We start from the raw sequence: 17,810 nt of genomic DNA, 5'->3' as shown, positions 1-17,810 counted from the left end.
CGATGTAGCTGGCAAGGCTGGCGGTTACGACGATGCAGCTGGCAAGGCTGGCGGTTACGACGATGCAGCTGGCAAGGCTGGCGGTTACGACGATGCAGCTGGCAAGGCTGGCGGTTACGATGATGTAGCTGGCAAGGCTGGCGGTTACGATGATGCAGCTGGCAAGGCTGGGAGTTACGAAATGGCCGCCGACAAAATTGGCGGCTATGAAGATGATTCGGAAAAAGCGATGAGCAGCGACGACGAGGATGCGGAGAAAGTCGACGGCTATGATGAGGGTGCTGGCGATGGTGGCATTTACGAGAATGCAGGCGATGGTGGTGGTAAAGAAAATGCAGGTGATGGTGACGGCGATGGTGGCGGCGTTGGTGGCGGTGACGAAAATGCAGGCGATGGTGGTGGCGATGGTGGCGGTGACAAGAATGCAGGCGATGGTGGCGGCGATGGTGGCGGTGACAAGAATGCAGGCGATGGTGGCGGCGATGGTGGCGGTGACAAGAATGCAGGCGCCGGAGGCGGTAACGAGAATTCTGGCAACAGTGCTGGGCACGAGAATGCAGGCAATGCTGGCAGATTCGACTATGGAGGCGACCCGTACTACGATGACTACACGTATCGTGACAACGGTGGCGGCTACGCCGGGGTCAGCGACGACGACGACGACGACAGCGCGTATCTGGACTCTGGCCTGAACAACCTGGTCAAGCCCTCGTACATCGCCTACAACGACATTCCGAACACGCTGGTCGACAGCGATTACGGCGGCGGCGGTGGCGGCGACGATGACAGTCTCCTTTACCTGCTGGAGCACAACTCGTTGCAGCCGTGGCAGGGAGGAGGCGGCGGCGGCGCCAGAAGCAGCAACGATGCCGCCGGCCGGCCGTGGAAGGCGTCCCTTGACGACGATATTCGGCAGTCGGAGAACGGAATTTACGACATGCTGTCAGACGACTGGTACGAGCATCTCAACAAGGCTCCTGATGAGCAGGATCTGGAGGAGGAGGCTGCGGATGAGGAAGCTGCAGAGTCCGAAGATGCTGAGCATGGTGGCATCCCGCGTGATCCAGGTGCAGGTATGCACGTCGGTATGCGGATATCCAGTCGAGAAGGGGGACTATAGCCGGAAAGTTCCGTGTGTGCGTGTGCATGTATTGTGGCTTTGTGCTTGCCTGCTAGGAATCCTCACATGTGGTTGCATGTCGCTGCTTGAGGGCACAGATGCATGTGGTGCAGTTGTCAGTTTCCTCGATACACTGTACTGATCATAGATGATCGAGCGTCGTAACGATAATTATTACCTGCTTCATTACCTGCTACATGTGCGAGTGATGATTCGCTGGAATGCTGCTGGTTTTAAATATGTACTCAAAGTATGTTGAGCACTGCACGTGCACATATTCAGACTAGGTGTGCATGTATAGTCAGACTAGGTCCACATTTAATCATCATGTCATTCTGTAGATCCTCTGGTTGTGGCTCAGACCCGCTTTCGTGAGTCAGTCGGCCGATTTTATAGGGCACATTTCGAAGAACTGCGCTACTGAATTTAAGGCAAAACTACACATTTGAGACACAATTAGTGGTGGGAGAAACAGGCGTGTGATATTGTCAAACCCCCTGTGGTGTTGAAGTTGAGTATTTTCTGTGTAACTGTTAGGGGAGTCTTTTGTATAATATATTTTTCACACAATTTACGAATAATAATTGAAATAAAAATGACGAGGAGTGGTTCTTACCAAATTGCCCAAATGTTGTTTTTGACAAAAGAAGTTTGTAATAATATTTTTGCACTGATTTTATACCTATTATAAGCAGTAAGTGACATCATTACTTTTCTAAACAGCGTATGAGTTTACATGGCAACCGTGTTTCTAAAGGTAGTAAATTTGGAACAGTAGTATTATACAGTAGACATGACATATTATATTTTGGTGTGAATGTGATGCTTCAGCAATGTTATTATTATTTAGAAGGAGTTGTTTCTGGCGGGTACTATGAAGGAGCCTTTCTAATATAGGCAAAAAAGTTCCATTATTAAATAATATCTTCATGCTTTAATCGAATGAAGCCTGTTCCATGCATGTCATTGTAATTTATTACTTTTTATATCTCAGAAAGGATATCACTTCTATGATGTTTGTATTTCGGATATAGGGCCAAGGTAAAAAAATATATCTTAAATTTAAAAATTGAGCTAAAAACAGACCAAGAGGTTTCGAGACCACATTTAGAACGGAGGAAGGAAAATGAGGTATATAGCATGAGTGAGCATGGTACACGAATAATGTTTATTCAGAAAATCAAGTAGAATTATCTGATGCTTTGGTCATGTCAATCTGATGATGTTGTGTTATATTCGTTGCAATAGTTAGTATACATAGTAGTAAAGGTAGTAACTATAAAAATCAAGGCTCTTTGTCAATTCCCAGTGCACGGACTGTAATTTTTAACTATTTCTGATTTATGGCTATTCCTCAATTCTCACTTGCAGTGATTGATGTGTAAGTGTATGTTTGGCTGTATCACATACACTGTTTTCACTAGTAGAGAATAGTGTACACTTGCATGTTGAGCTAATAATGAAAACATTTTCCTGTTTTAATGTTACTATAGCTATAGTAACTAATTTTCATTTATTTAATTTGTTTTCCCTATTTATCAATATTTTGTTAATTATTTTCCACTTGTCAGCAGTTTCACCTAGTAATTGATATGCCAGTGTAAGCTTCACCACAGACGCATTTATTTGTATAAATCTTCACTTTTACAATTTTATGCTGAGGATTAGTTTTATTTTATATGGATGCGGAAATTTAACGTAATTTTCACCGATATTTCCAGGTGAGATCAAGGGAGCAATGCAAGTTGCAGACGGACCAGAGGAAGGTGAGGAGAGCCCTGCTTTCCACGAACCTCTTCTAGTCGGGCAGTCCCCCGTTGAGGAGTCTGAAATGGCTTCTATTCTCAATGATGATTCCAAGGGGGAGAAGGACGAGGGAGGAAAAAACATGAATGACTATCTCCCGCCATCCTTCTATGACGCTCTCACTGACCTGCAAGATGAGGAGCAGTTAGGAACAGGTGAGAGAATGTGGCGTGCAGCTCAATCCAGGCTTACTAACAGCATCTTTCACAAAGAGAGAGATTGTATAGCGTGCGTGCTTCTCTAGAGAATGTGTATAATCTCTGGGAAGCTAATAAAATAAGATAAGGAGTCTATCAATATCTATTGATAGACTCCTGATAAGATAAATATAGACGGGAGAGAATGCGGTTTAATAGGCAGTGGTTCAATAAAGAGAGAGAGAGCGAGAGAGAGAGAGAGAGAGAGAGAGAGAGAGAGAGAGAGAGAGAGAGAGAGAGAGAGAGAGAGAGAGAGAGAAGAGAAGAAGAAAAATAGGAAGTAAGAAAGGGAGAGAGGAAGCGAGGGAGAGAGGAAGCGAGAGCAGAACTCGGGTCTTGTTTACAGCAAATTAGACGCAGGCAATTATACCATACAGCGACGAGGTGCTGATTAGCACTTCTCTGGTGACTATTATAGAGACAAACAAGAAGAAGAAGGCAGATGTGACAGGATCTCTAGCCGTCGACCTAAGTCCTGGGGAGGAGGAACAGCTGGAGAAGGTGCTGATGCAGTACCTCAACGAACGTGGGTGGCCAGGTGTGTGCTACATTTGTCCTTCAGTGTCCATGTTGCACGCGCGTGCAGCGCCATTGTGTGTTAATTGCATGTGTAAAGCAAATGATGTGTATAGGTGGAAATATATCATAAAGTGCACATGTATTTTCACACTAACAGGATCTCTCAGGGCACTTCGGCAGTGCAGTGTGTAGTTACATTCTATAGTTGGTAAATATCGCGTGGCTATTGTGTTTACTTGGAGTACTCTGTGCTGCAGAGTCTGAGGTGACAGATGAGGACATCAAGGATATTCTGCTGTTGGCTGACAAGGTGGTCAGTGAGAAGAGAGACAAGGAATATGTCGAGCACACGCCCGTACAAGGTAATCGATACGACTGTATAGAGTGTCTGCTATGCTTATTGGCCATGCTGCAGCAACTAAAATGTGTCCGCTCGTGTTGCCAGGCTATTTGAAAAGATGGTTTTGCGTTTCTTGGTGCAGAGATCGAGGATTGATGTCTATAGTGATATTGCTTATCAATATTCTCTACTCTGAGTAACATTTTTAGGTGGTCATGGTGCAGTGTCTTGCTCCATGCTGTCAGTGTGATAGTGTGGCAGCGTGCTGAGTGTTAGGAATTTATTATAGCCCAAGGTATAAATATGTTTGATTTAAAATAGTTGATCTGTGGATGGAAAATTATGGGATATAAATATCATGGTTTATGTAACAAATAGGTACATTTCAATACTTGTTTTATATGAAGTCAGTATCAGTTTATTTAGGTAGTTTATTATATAAAGGTTCAGATAATTAATAGTAAATTATTAAACAGCCAAGGTAATATTTTTGTAGATAATAAAATAGTCAATAGCTACATGACGTTATAGTACACATTTTCCCATTAAAAATGTTGATTAAAATGCTATTAGGTGTTATATAGTGCTATCGTGTGACCTAGAATATTAATTTAGCGTGCTATAATATTATATTCTTACCACCCCTATGACGCTGACATTAAATCTCAAATACATCTGCTTGTAAATTTGTCTAACATTTCACTAAAACTAAATGAGAAAAGTGTGACATCTTAACTACCGCTGTAAATTTTATTTGGTGAATTACAAGAACTGAGTAGAATTTGCTAGCAACATGAATGAAAATTTCGAGCTTCAATAGGTTAATATTAGAGGAAGAGTTGTTTAGGTTGTTTCTATTTATACACCACTAGCATTCCTGAGAATGAAAAATCTGAAGAATTTATTTTCTCTGTCTCTCTCTCTCTCTCTCTCTCTCTCTCTCTCTCTCTCTCTACTCTCTCTCTCTCTCTCTCTCTCTCTCTCTCTCTCTCTCTCTCTCTCTCTCTCTCTCTCTCTCTCTCTCTCTCTCTCTCTCTCTTTCTCTCTCTCTCTCTCCCACTCACTTTCCGTACTCTCGGGAGGATCACTTCCCTCAGAGGTGTTTCTTTGTCTGTGCCCGCAGCCGTTGGCAGTGATGAATCGTTCAGCAGGGAGAAGGGCGTGCTCCTGCAGGGAATGCCCGAGACCGTGCAGTACGGAAACCCATTGCTTGGCAAATCTGAAGTCCCGCGGGCAGAGCACAGTAAGTGCGAGAGCGTGGCTCTCAAGCCGCTCCTCCCCCGCTCACATCGTCATCTTAACCAAGTTTTCGAGTTTTACGACAGTCGCCGCTCTAATCGTGCTTCGCCGCGGGAAGGGGGGGGGGTGGGCATTTAGGACTCGGTAGAACTCTGAGCGCTTACGATCAGAGGCGGATGGAATCGTGCGTGCCTGGGGCGTCTGTCGACCGGGGTAGTGGGTCGTAATCAAGTGAAACCTGCAGTTACGCAAAAGGTTACGTGTATCGAGGTGTCCTCAATACCTGCTGATGATTACATGCGGGTGGTGATTCCATTTGCCTTCACTAGCAATGAGCTGCCGGTCGGTATCTGATACGTTAACGAGTTTAATTTGTCGATGTGTACGATAGCGCACACCGTTTCGTATATGTGGGTCAGTGTAATAATTGCATATAGGTATGCTGGCACTTAGACAAGGCGAATTTGCTTTCTGCTACTCGCACCTGTTACCTCCGATATCCGTCTTTGATGTCACACCTGTCGTGTGATAATTGGCTCGTAGCACTGGACTATAATCAGATCAGATCAAGCAAGCTCGTATACTTTTCATTGACTTAAAGTGATTACGTTCCCGTAAATAGTGAAAATATAAAAAATATTTTCACCTTTTCACAAAATATAAGTAGTTCTGTTGACTATTTATGGTTAAATTGCTGCATTATACTTCTAATTTTACTATATTGTTCGATGTGAACATGCACTCGTCACTCATACATAGCCCATAGCAAGCAATTTATGTTAGGAACACAATATCAAATCGTCCAGGTTTTTTGGATTTTTAACTAGTTGAGAAACAATCCTATCAGGTAAGAATTTGAGGATACGTTTAGTCCCGTTAGTTCTTACTTTTAATGTAAAAAAATGGCAACAAAAATTTTACAAATTTTACCATAGAAAATTCGTGACGTAGTCAATTTAATCAGCTTTTTACTAGTGATGTAAGATGTATGCTAATTTGGCCGTAGCTTAGGCATCAAGACGGTACTCGTGCCGAGTGTGCAGTGACGTTCTTCTTTTTTATCGATACCACAATCGTCTGATATGCTTGAACGTTGGAGTTCGCGTTTCATACATCAATCATTCTTGCTTTATTTGCATTCGAGTTTGAACGTTATTGCATGCAGGTAGTTTTGCATGTGCATCGTTTCCACAGAGTTTAAACTTGCAGCGCCAGTCGTGTATAGGCTATGGTATAGGTAACCTAGATCTTGATTATGATCTGGATATGCATGATATCATAAGTGTCATAATATAGACGCTATAATATGACACTCCTAATGATATGTTACCAGTGGGGCAGCAGATGCACTTATGCACTCTCTGTTTAATCACTAGTTTCTAGCCAGTTAATAAATATTGACTGATGCTAATCATTAGGCAGGCAGTCCATTTATTTAATAGAGTTATTTTATAACTTGGCAATTCCAAATGGGAGGAAAGGGTATCAGAAAGCAGTTATTTTCATGAATCGTGACTTGAGGAGCTTGGGCAGTCTGGTTGTCTTGGCACACCCATGCTTTCTGCTAAGGTAAAATTTGTCAAGGTATACTATGGTGAAGTAGTGAAAGAATTGGTTGTAAAGATTATATCGGGCCGCAAGAGATGTGAGGTGTTAATAATATTAGAGTTGCTTTAATAGAATTGAAATAAAAAATTATTGTTACTTGTTCTAAACATTCACCTGAAGTTTGACTTGAACTTCTATGCAAATTTTGTTTTGTCGCTAATCAATTTTATTGTACGGTTTTTGTTGGCTATCATGATCACATATCCTCTATGACATACACATTCCATACATATATATATATATATATATATATATATATATATATATATATATATATATATATATATATATATATATATATATATAACACAACTTAGGGCATAAGAGATGTGTTTGGGAAAAAGGCAATAACGAAAATTTCCCTTTTAAACCCAAGTAACTGTTTTCCCATTACACTGACTGCAGACCGTGTTTGTTTGTGAACTTCTTTCCCCCTGGTCTTAATTTAGACTACTGGTTATGCCTTCAGTGGCTTCTTTTAATGCGAAAGAATTTTAGTGTTAGAAAATGAGATATTTACAGCCCCTAGCAAGTAACCGGATTTTACAGTCATGTGGTAGGGTATAAGACTATGAGTTGTGAATTTTTCGCAAGTTAATTTCATTAGAATTATTGCAAATCATCTTCTGTTTCATAAATTGGTTACACAATTGCTGCAGGGAAGCATAGTTATTAAATTTTGATGTAATATCAAACTGATGAAATTTACTACAGGCAATGTGCTGATCAGTTTATTAAAACCTGCATATTATCAACTAATATTGAAGCAATCATCACGACTGGTTAAACTTGATTATGTTGCCTAATGAAGATAATTAATGCATTAATTATACTAAATAGGTAATTTCTACTCAAACGATCAGTAATTCAGTTATCGCCTTCAGTGCATCGTCCAGTGTCATCGTCTTTTTTTTATATAAATTTTCACATGAAATGTTAATGCCAATGCGAGTGCATAGATAAATTCTAATGAGATTTCCCTGCAGCTCTTTTATTTCGTCTTCTCACTCTGCTTCTGTCGTCTTCCACCAGGTTCCCATGCTGAAGGAGATGACAAGGCCATCGCGGTGGAGACGAAGTCTGTGGGTGGCGAGCAGGCTGGTGACATGGATGGCGATGGTGACATTGATGTCGTTGACACCAGATATGCCTACATACGCTCCAAGCAGAAGTAATCATGGACCCGCGTTTTTGAACGGAATAAAAGTGCAATAACGTTCATATTTTCGGGGGGGGGATGGGTGGGAAATCGATCGTGCATGTAATGTGTTCTATATTTGTCCATGTTGCCAATTGTCGTTTCTGCAGTCTTGATGTGGTCGATTTAAAGTGTTCTCTCAAAGTGCAGACTAGAATGGTGATGGTCTGGCCGTGTATCTGTCGTGACATAGCGTGGTAGAATGCCACTCAGGTGTAGTAAATACTTTATACCTATACACAGGCCTGTAGCCAGGGGGGGTTCGGGAGGTTCGCACGAACCCCCCCCCCCCGAGCAAAAAAAAAATTTGTTTGGAAATTCCATTTGAAAATTTGCAAGAATTTCACCTCAGGTATGCACCAGATTGCTCCATTTTAGTGTAATAATTGCAAAATCTTCATCGTGTGGGAGGGCGGACACCCCCCTCCCACACCCTCCCCCTGGTCGGTCGCTTCGCGCCCTCATAAATTGCCATCATTTAAAAACGAACCCCACCCCAATATAAAGCTGGCTACGGGCCTGTATACATATATATATATATATATATATATATTACCTTTATACCTATTTTAGATTGGATAAAGAGACTGCACGTGAGATGCTTGATAAGCTGGCAAGCCTCTTAGGATTGTCACCGGACACGTTCACTGACATTAGGTAACAACAACACGTGCCTTGCTGTTGGTTGTTTGGTACATGTTTTGCGTCTGTGCGTGCGTGCGTGGGTGCGTGCGTGCGTGCGTGCGTCGGTCTGGGAGGCCATGTGCCTGGGTGGCTGTGGATGTGCTTGCTGTGTGCGAGTTTCCTTTCTGTGTCCGATTACATTGTTCGATTATTGCTGAGATGATTTTGCCACAAGGTGGCAGCACATTACCAGCTGCTATGGTGACGGTTAGTGGTCAACTGAAAATTTACCATGTTATTTAGCATTGCATGGTTATTACAAGTAGAATAAGTTGTTTAGGTTTGAACTTTATCATTGTATTTTTATATACAGAAACCTGTGCATTTTATTTTTTAACATTGATACTTCATTTACGGCTTCGTCTAAAACTTGCATGAATGAAACTTTTTCCTCATGCAACGTCTGCTACGATTCTGTTCAAATAAACTGGTTACTTATTGCAAAATAATTCATTTATACACGGGGCCACTTCAATGTCAAAATTGAAAATAATTGAACAACCTTTATTGACAGCAAGATATAGAGCCAATTATTTGTACTGTTGTAATTAAGGTACTCTAGTTAATATTTTAGCTTTTAATTAGTAAGATTATAACATATTTGAGAACAGCACCTAACTTTTATATTTCTTGTATAACACAATCATTTTTTGTATCAACGTCTATGGTATAGTAGATGTCATTGTTAAACATGCCCACTGGCGCTCATAGGGACTATGTCCCCCAGGGTACTGCCGGAACGTACCCTGGGTACGGTCCGGTATACCGGAACGTACCCTGGTAACTATCTAGCTGATAGTGATATGGTTAGGGTTAGGGTTAGAGTCAGAGTTAGAGTTAGGGAGTAGGCATAGGCGACTCTCTAGACTCGTTAGTGGAGTAGGCGAGGTACGCTCCGGCATATTAGATAGTAGTATTTAGTACCAGGGCACGTTCCGGTATACCGGACCGTACCTAGGGTACGTTCCGGCAGTACCCTGGGGGACATAGACCCTATCAGCCCTACTGGCAGTATTTGCCATGGTGCTTTGTATGTGTGTGTGTTTGTATGTGCGTGTGCATGTGTGTGTGCGTGCGTGTGTGCACGCGTATGCTTGTGCGTGCGTGTGTGCACGCGTATGCTTGTGCGTGCGTGGGTGTGCACGTGTGTGTGAGGCAAGCAAGCGGGTAAGCAGGCAGGCCAGTAGGCAGGCAGATCAGGGTAGATAGATAGCTAGATATTCATACCTGTTATAAGTCCAATATCTACACTGTTCTGAAATTGTGTTTTTAGGACGGCGGGCACAGAGGTGACATTCATGGTGAAGGACAACCGTAGGCATCTGAATGCTACTCAGATTGGAGAAGCTGCAAGTAAGTATTCAACCCCCCCCCATTACACATTATCTACCATTCATCACCATCTATTGGATAGTGTTAATTGGGGGGGTGCATTGTCAAGATGGTGGTCAGCAAGTTATGATGAAAACGTTTGTTATACCAAGAAATACTCGATGAAGAATGACTAGTCTTCACTGATTCAATATAAATGCCGTTTTGCGGAGTAATACTGCTTGGCCATCGAGTTAGGATAGGATAGCATCTGTTACGAGGAAATCTGTTATGAGTTAAGCTTGTTTAGCATTTTCTTGAAGCAGTTAGAAGGACAACAAGGAGTTTAGAAAGGCCATTTGTTGGATGTTTGTAATCAGCATAAAAATGGACCTCCTGCCTCAACTCTAAAACGTGAAAAGGGAACGTGGGGTCGGTGGAGTAATTGACATGTGTGAATCATTATAAGATGTTAAATGTTACCTATATCTAAAAAAAAAAACATGTGTAAAAAATATATCTCATGTATGTAAAATAAACAGTATCATCAATATCGGTGGTGATACAAATTTGGGCACAGAAATGGATAGAGGGGCACGTGGAATTGTAGCTTCAGGAAATGGTCACGTAGTGCAAGACCATGTGTGTATTACAATTATTCCCACGACCACCTCGAGCTAATAAAATTAATTTACGCGAACACTGAGAGAGACGCAACATTTGGAGAGTTGTTTAGATGGACGACGTACTAGTGGCTTGTTAGTGGGCTATCGTTAGACGAGGGGGGGGGGTGCATGCGGAGTGATTGACCTTCTCTCGTTGTTGTGAGGGCTGTGCAATAACGAGAGTTATAATGATCCTCCACCTGCACCGTACGCGGGCCTTTGATGTGTTTGCGCGGGGGCAGGAAGAACGCTGCTTGTGGCGAACATCAAAACCCCTATGCGGCTAGTAATCTGAGCAGGTAGTATCTGCCGCTGGATATCGTCTTCTCGCTAATTCAGGTGCGCTTTAATGAGATAATACGTGACCTATCATATTATAACACAGGTTTGAGTGGGTAACTAGCGCAACACGGTACGAGTTGATGGTGTGTTCTGGGAATCGTTTATTATGGTGGCATATGCACGTGATGCCAGCTTGTTAATGTCTTATACTTGTCTCGTGATGTGGGTGTTAATTACATGTTGTTCCGGTAGCACACTGCGGGGAAGTCAAATCAGGACTATGGTAATATCATGGTTATGCATATAATGTGTGAAAGCTAACGCATCATGCTAAATATGTTGAAGTCTACTTAATGCAGAACACTTAATTGTGTTAAAATAATTATTTCGTTTGATCTGCTTGGGTCAAATTAAAAAAACACGTTAAAATTATTAAGGTTTTTAAATGGCTTCGCATTAATTATGAAAGTTGAGTCACGCAGCAATGTGTGCTTTTAGCTCGATGATTAGTTAGCGGATCTGACTTGGTTCAGGAAGTAAAAACTGCAGAGTGAATATTTGTCTTAAGGATACAGTCAGGGTTATGGACAGGTACCTCTGTAAAGGGCATTGCAACATAACTGCTCATCAAATTCAATCAAACTCATATCTATTTCATAAAAGAGATGTCTCTCTACGCTCTCGATGAAAATAATCAAAAAAATTTCATCGCTAATTACGTGACGGTAAAAATTGTAAAAAGAAGTTGGGACCTAAACTTTTAGCCATAAGTTGTTCATAGTATGAACTACAAAACAGTGCCTGGAATTTTTTTTAATGCTTTAATTTAGGAAATAAGTTGAAAAGATGCACAGAAATTTGTAATGATTTTCAAAACACAACAATTTTGTAACTAAAGAGCCATAATTTCTAAAATATAATATTTCATAAAAATTCCAGAGCATGTTTTTTCCTTAAATATGTTAGCATTAAATCGGAACAAAAATTATTTGAATCGGGATTGTGAGTTTCGAGAAATAGCTTTTGAAAAATCAGCAACTTCAGCCTTTCTAACAACGGAGATATTGGCACTTTTCTACATTTCACAGTGATTGAACGGCTGTGTTTAGAATAGGCGTATGTGGGGATTTTCAACTGTTTGGGAGGCTACATACATAATATCAGGAGTGAATAATAATAGTTAATTAGTTAATTATTATAGTTAATCTATTATTATTCACTCCTGATAATATCTATGTATACATAGCTGCCCATGGGCGCCATCTATCAAATAAAATGGGTATTGAATTTTCGACGGAAAATCACCTACCAACCCTGAATGTATCCTTAATCCATCTCAGTTTTATATATTTTTATTGCATATTTATAACTTACTTAACAGTTAATTTGCTCACACTGTAAATAATATTGCGAAAAGAACCGAATCGTGAACACCGAGTTATTGTTGTGTAGAAACTGCGCAAGGCAGCGGCTAAGTCATGCTAAGCCTTTACCGAGCCCTGGAAAATTTGCAAAAATGTAGCGTATTTTACTAGTCCTTCACTGACGCAACTGCACTAGGTTAAGCTGGGATAAGCGTAACCGTAATTCTATGTAAGCGACGGCCGTTGCGGACGGGCAATACACCGTGTAGGTGCACGGAGACAGATGTCAGTATGACAGCGCGCATTAACTCTATTAACTCAATGCCACGCAAACAAACAAACCACTTATGTGCGAATAATTGCTGCTGGTAAGACCTAAGATCTGTGCATACGTGCGCTCGCACGCACGCACGTACGTACGCTCGCACGCTCGCTCCCACGCACGCACGCACGAACGCACAGACAGACAGACAGACAGACAGACAGACAGACAGACAGACAGACAGACACACACACACACACGCACGCACGCACACACCCACGCACACACACACCCACGCACACACCCACGCACATAGACACTCGCACACACACACACACACACACACACACACACACACACACACACACACACACCACACACACACACACACACACACACACACACACACACACCACACACACACACACACACACACACACACACAAACAAACAGTCAAACAAACACTGCTTTCTACCCCCTGATCTTAAGCCCGCCGCACACGCTGTGGAACTTGCTGCGCCATCGTCCACGTGTGGCCACGTGTGGACGATGGCGCAGCAAGTTCCACAGCGTGTGCGGCGGGCTTTAGAAAAACATGCTCGTTTCTCAAAAGCGTCGGCGTGAGGTTACTTTAATATTCTGCACGACGCGGTGGTTTAATACTGTCCAAGCACCGCGGATAAGTTAGGACGGTGGATTGCTGTGATATGTGATGCAACATAGATGGCCGGCTTGCAACGGCCTGCGATGTAATTACTAGTGGGAGCATAGCCACGCACATTAAATCCCCCGTGCACATACATATAGGAGCCGAGGCACACACACGCCCACGCATGCTGCCACACGCTCAGAGAAATGCCAAGACGCATGCGTAAGTAAACACCCACACGCAAAGAATCGGATATATGCAACTGCTTCATACATTTAATATGAGTAGACTATCTAATTTATTATCTTTAATATAAAAGAGCTATATGTAATTCTTGTCAATATAAGCTATATCGGGATATATATATAGTGTGTGTGTGTGTGTGTGTGCGTGCGTGCGTGCGTGCGTGCGTGCGTGCGTGCGTGCGTGCGTGCGTGCGTGCGTGCGTGCGTGCGTGCGTGCGTGTGTGTGTGTGTGTGTGTGTTGACTGCTATTCTATAGGAGAATATATAGTTGCGAACGGGTTCCATATAGGTTCCATGTTCCATATGCAGTTTATCCACCACTCAAATGAGCATTGGTTGGTTGGTTGGAACATCCGGTGGTTTCTGTGGAGGCTCGGTTGTACGAGCTGTTTACACACACAAAAAACCATTCCAGCTAACGAGAATGCAGTTGCCCTGGTGACGGCAGACGTCATCTCAATGTTTCCGTGCTCGGCGTGTGATAGAAGCTGCGCAGGCTTGCGTGAGCCGCGGGAAGCTTAGCAAAGCCGACACGGTCAATACAGGCAAGATATTTAACTGAGAGCAGAGAGGACAGTGCGACTTGCTGTTACTTAAGTACATTTCAACGTTTAAGGGCAGTCACGCATGGATATAGCTCGAAAACATTCTAGCGTAAATAATCAATGTAAATTTAGCTGGATTTCCCTAAAATAAGTCATTATGGATTTGTGGTAAAACGATGGATAAAATGGCTTCTATTTGAAGTTGAGAATGTGCGTGGTGGATGCGTCCTTAGACGTACGTCCAAAACGCACCGTGTATGACAATGCAAATGTATGACCCTTGCGATATCGGATGCACAGGACGGATGTTCTAATTTCTTTCGACATTGCGTTTGCATTGTCATACACGGTGTACGTCTAGGACGCATCGTGTAAATAATCCTCTACTGTAAAGTTGTTAGCGCTATCGGTGAGGTGTAAATGTATGCATGGCCGAATTTTGCTACACTTGGAGGGGGAGTGACCAGTGTGTTTAGCTGTACTCTTGCTGAAAGTTTATGAAAGTTTTAACGTGCTGTTGAGACATTTATGCTGAACACTTTCAAGCCGACATTAAATAATTATTGATAAATAACCTTGTAAAAACTTGAAATGTTTGAACATACGTACTGCCTATTAGAGAAACACTACTTGCGCGAGTAGGACAATTTTTTGTTCAACAAATGTAGGACAACAAAATAGTTCTTGAAAATTATAGCAGAATGAATTGTGGTGTGAATGTATCAATTCAAAATGAAATTTATAATTTTGGAGCCTGTAGGAAATTGGCATCCAATAATACCTTGAATATCCTTTGTCACCCAGCTGGCCGGCCGGCCATGCAGCTGTCAACACATTATTTATTTTGCAGCACGCGGGAAATTCTGCCTGTAATCTTAAAGGATGTCTGACTATTACAAGTTGCTGCTTGTAATTGTAATTTGATGTCCATTTTGTCGTGATTATATAAGTTAGGATTTGGAGTCATAATAAAATATGTAAAAATTGGTCAGACTGAAGTGGAGAGCAGTAATTGTTATATTTGAGGGCATATGGATCTACCACAATACTAAAAATATTTGGAGCCTAAAAATAATAAATAATAATCAGTGGTTACTTTTCGTTTTGTCGCGTTTTTGTCAAATGTGCTGTTCACTGCTTTAATTGTGAATAAATTTATTTACGTATAGTTTTCAATACAATTTAGACCCTTGAGATGCTTAAGCTGTGATTTCTGTAAAAAATTATCAAACTATCGCTCATCAATATCATGTGTTTATGTAACAGTTGCCAATTTCCTTTTAATATAAAAAAATCTTGAGAGCATATTTTTATTTCACGTGTTCCGGCATCATCGGTCCACTATAGGAATGATTTTGCGACACGTTAAGTGTTGATGGCTGTCGTTAGAAATCGCATTCTGACCTGCAAAGAAATGCAGCGTGTTTCGTCACGTTATTGCATTCCGCCATCCAAATGACTCATCTGATTTCTAAATTTCGAGGTCAGTAATTTGCTGCTGGCATGCAATTGTAATAAAGAGATCCATGAATAGTCGGCATCTGAGAGCGATCGATGTGAGTGACAGCGCTTACATTTAGCGCACTACATTCTAGGAGAGGGGTAAGGTGTGCTCATGCATCGAAGCCTTTCTATAATTATTTCTCCTTCAGCCTGGCAACACACGGACTAATGCATCAAAAATTCAAGTTAATATAATGTTGTTCGGTTCAGTTATTCGTTTTTCGTTTTTCGGTTTGTTCGGCTTCAGTTATTCATTATTCTATCGCAGCACAGTCGCTTTGAAGTATCATACTTTGATATATGCCCGTCTATACGTTGAAGACGCAGTCATGATGTCATATTCTCACTGAAAACATTAACGTCGAACGAGGCAATCGGGCGGTGGCGATATTGAGTGGGAAGTGACACATATCTGGTAACACAATTCTAGTCGTCCTACTTTGATGAACGTTCTCTTGCATTTATTTATATGTGATTAACATCCTTCGTTTGCAGTTGTTAGCTGTTGTTGTTGCTGTTCAATCAACGAGCGTCTGATTTCGTACTTACGTAAGAATTATTGGCAAGCTCGCCCTCGCCCGCGCAGAAATTGGCGGTTTTATAAGTTATCGACCGGCTGGGCCATTGACGTCACAGCTTCCATTCATGCCTGCCCGAGCAGTGATTCAGTTGGCATGGTTCTCTCTTCGATCATATTTGCTCTGGTGTGCCTGATATTGGAAGTAGTGTGAAGACGGCGTTGATAGACAGTGTGCTGCTAATCCCTTCATCCCGGTGCTGTGCAGCGAGCGTACTTGTTCGTGCTGGCCAATGCTAGGCAGTGTGCCGATACTTACCCATCAGTGGTGCTCGCTGTGCTAGCCTCGTCCCTGCTTCTTAGCACTTGGCAGTGTACTAGTCTTCGCGTATCGGTTCTGTGCATCGTGCTAGTCGCTATACGTCTAGGTGCTAGATAGGCTAACTCAACATCTCAGCACGGGCCAGTGTGTGTTGGTCTTTGCATCCTGGCCGTGTAATCATGAAATGGTGTTGCATTGCCTAGTGCACCTGCAGGTAAGCCGCGGGGTCGGTTGTGTGATATGCGTGAACTTGTCTGAATGTATTGTTATCTGTTACAAGACCCTAGCTTTCACTAGGGTCATCGCCGAAAATTTCACTGCTCTGTTCGAGCTTAAACTGACTAAGTGACTGCCCACCAAAATGTGTTGAATCTTACCGTCGACTGTATAGCCTGCCAGGATTATAATCTTTTGTTTTCTAAATTTTAAGGTTTTACATTTACGGATCGTAGTTACTGGTTGTGCATTCATTCGTGGGCCATAATTTATAAAATGTCATTTTTATTTACACCTCATTTTTCACGAGAGCTCTCGCAGTTGTGCGCATTCACTGAGCGTTCATTACATATTTACATTCCACTGTTTGCACAAACGTGCTATTATTCATGATGTAGATAGAGAGACTTCCATAGACAAATGTGGCGAATTTGTGTGAATTGACAGAAATTGTAAACTTGTAATGTTTGTTGTCAGAACAGAAATTTCGATGCACTGTCGCTGACCAATGATTTCTTTGATCGGTGGGAACACGTTACAAGTATAGGCCTACAAGAGACAACGAACATTACATGTTTACCATTTCTGTTCTGGCGAAGTTTTGAACATTTACCGTTAGGTGCCGAATTTCAGTGTTACGTGGTCAGAAGCAGGGAAAAGGTTAGCGTATAAAAAATCGCCACATTTGTTGATTGAAGGCTATTGAAACCAAGAATAGCATCATGCAGATTGTTAAAATTTATAGGACACAGTTTATTGGTCTATCCATGGTGCTACCTCCATGGTCCTAGATGTTCTCATTACCACGCGTTTGTCTTGTTTTGTCTTATTGTTGTTGTACGTGGAAACCAATTTAAAAGTCGTATTTGCTGGATGCATGATTTAGACCAAACAACATAAGCATTTCCTGTCCAGCTTGTACACAGGATGTATTGCCTGTATTGTATGCATGTATTGTCACCCAATTATCATACAAGCATTTTGTCAAAATAGCAAGTGCTGACCCTTAGTAGTGGGGCGATTCATCGATATATCACGATATAAACCTTGACGACACACGTATCAATACGTGTGACCATGCATTCACGATACGCCTATCTATACTTTACGGAATATAATCCATATCATGTAGTAGCGTATTTTCATCCAACAGCAAAAGAAACTTAACACAATTAGTAGTTCAGTAGTAGTTGTTTAGTAGTAGTTGTCTGGTATCG

The 17,810-nt window shown here is 41.9% G+C and overlaps 1 protein-coding gene across 1 annotated transcript in view; it reads left to right on the top strand.

Annotated features, from left to right (window-relative positions):
* Window positions 1–17,810, top strand: part of LOC106808477 — a gene marked incomplete in the record, with an annotated part of 118,905 nt that overhangs the window by 61,853 nt on the left and 39,242 nt on the right. The window contains 8 exon segments of the mRNA XM_014811215.1: window positions 9–1,073; window positions 2,842–3,081; window positions 3,542–3,661; window positions 3,900–4,004; window positions 5,106–5,225; window positions 7,862–8,000; window positions 8,601–8,684; window positions 9,985–10,064. Coding sequence (XP_014666701.1) covers window positions 9–1,073; window positions 2,842–3,081; window positions 3,542–3,661; window positions 3,900–4,004; window positions 5,106–5,225; window positions 7,862–8,000; window positions 8,601–8,684; window positions 9,985–10,064 — 1,953 coding nt within the window.

This window comes from Priapulus caudatus, unplaced genomic scaffold (assembly GCF_000485595.1).
Source record: "Priapulus caudatus unplaced genomic scaffold, Priapulus_caudatus-5.0.1 Scaffold13, whole genome shotgun sequence".
NCBI lineage: Eukaryota > Metazoa > Priapulida > Priapulimorpha > Priapulimorphida > Priapulidae > Priapulus > Priapulus caudatus.
Note: the sequence above shows the minus strand (reverse complement) of the source record. Positions and strands in the feature narration are given on the sequence as shown.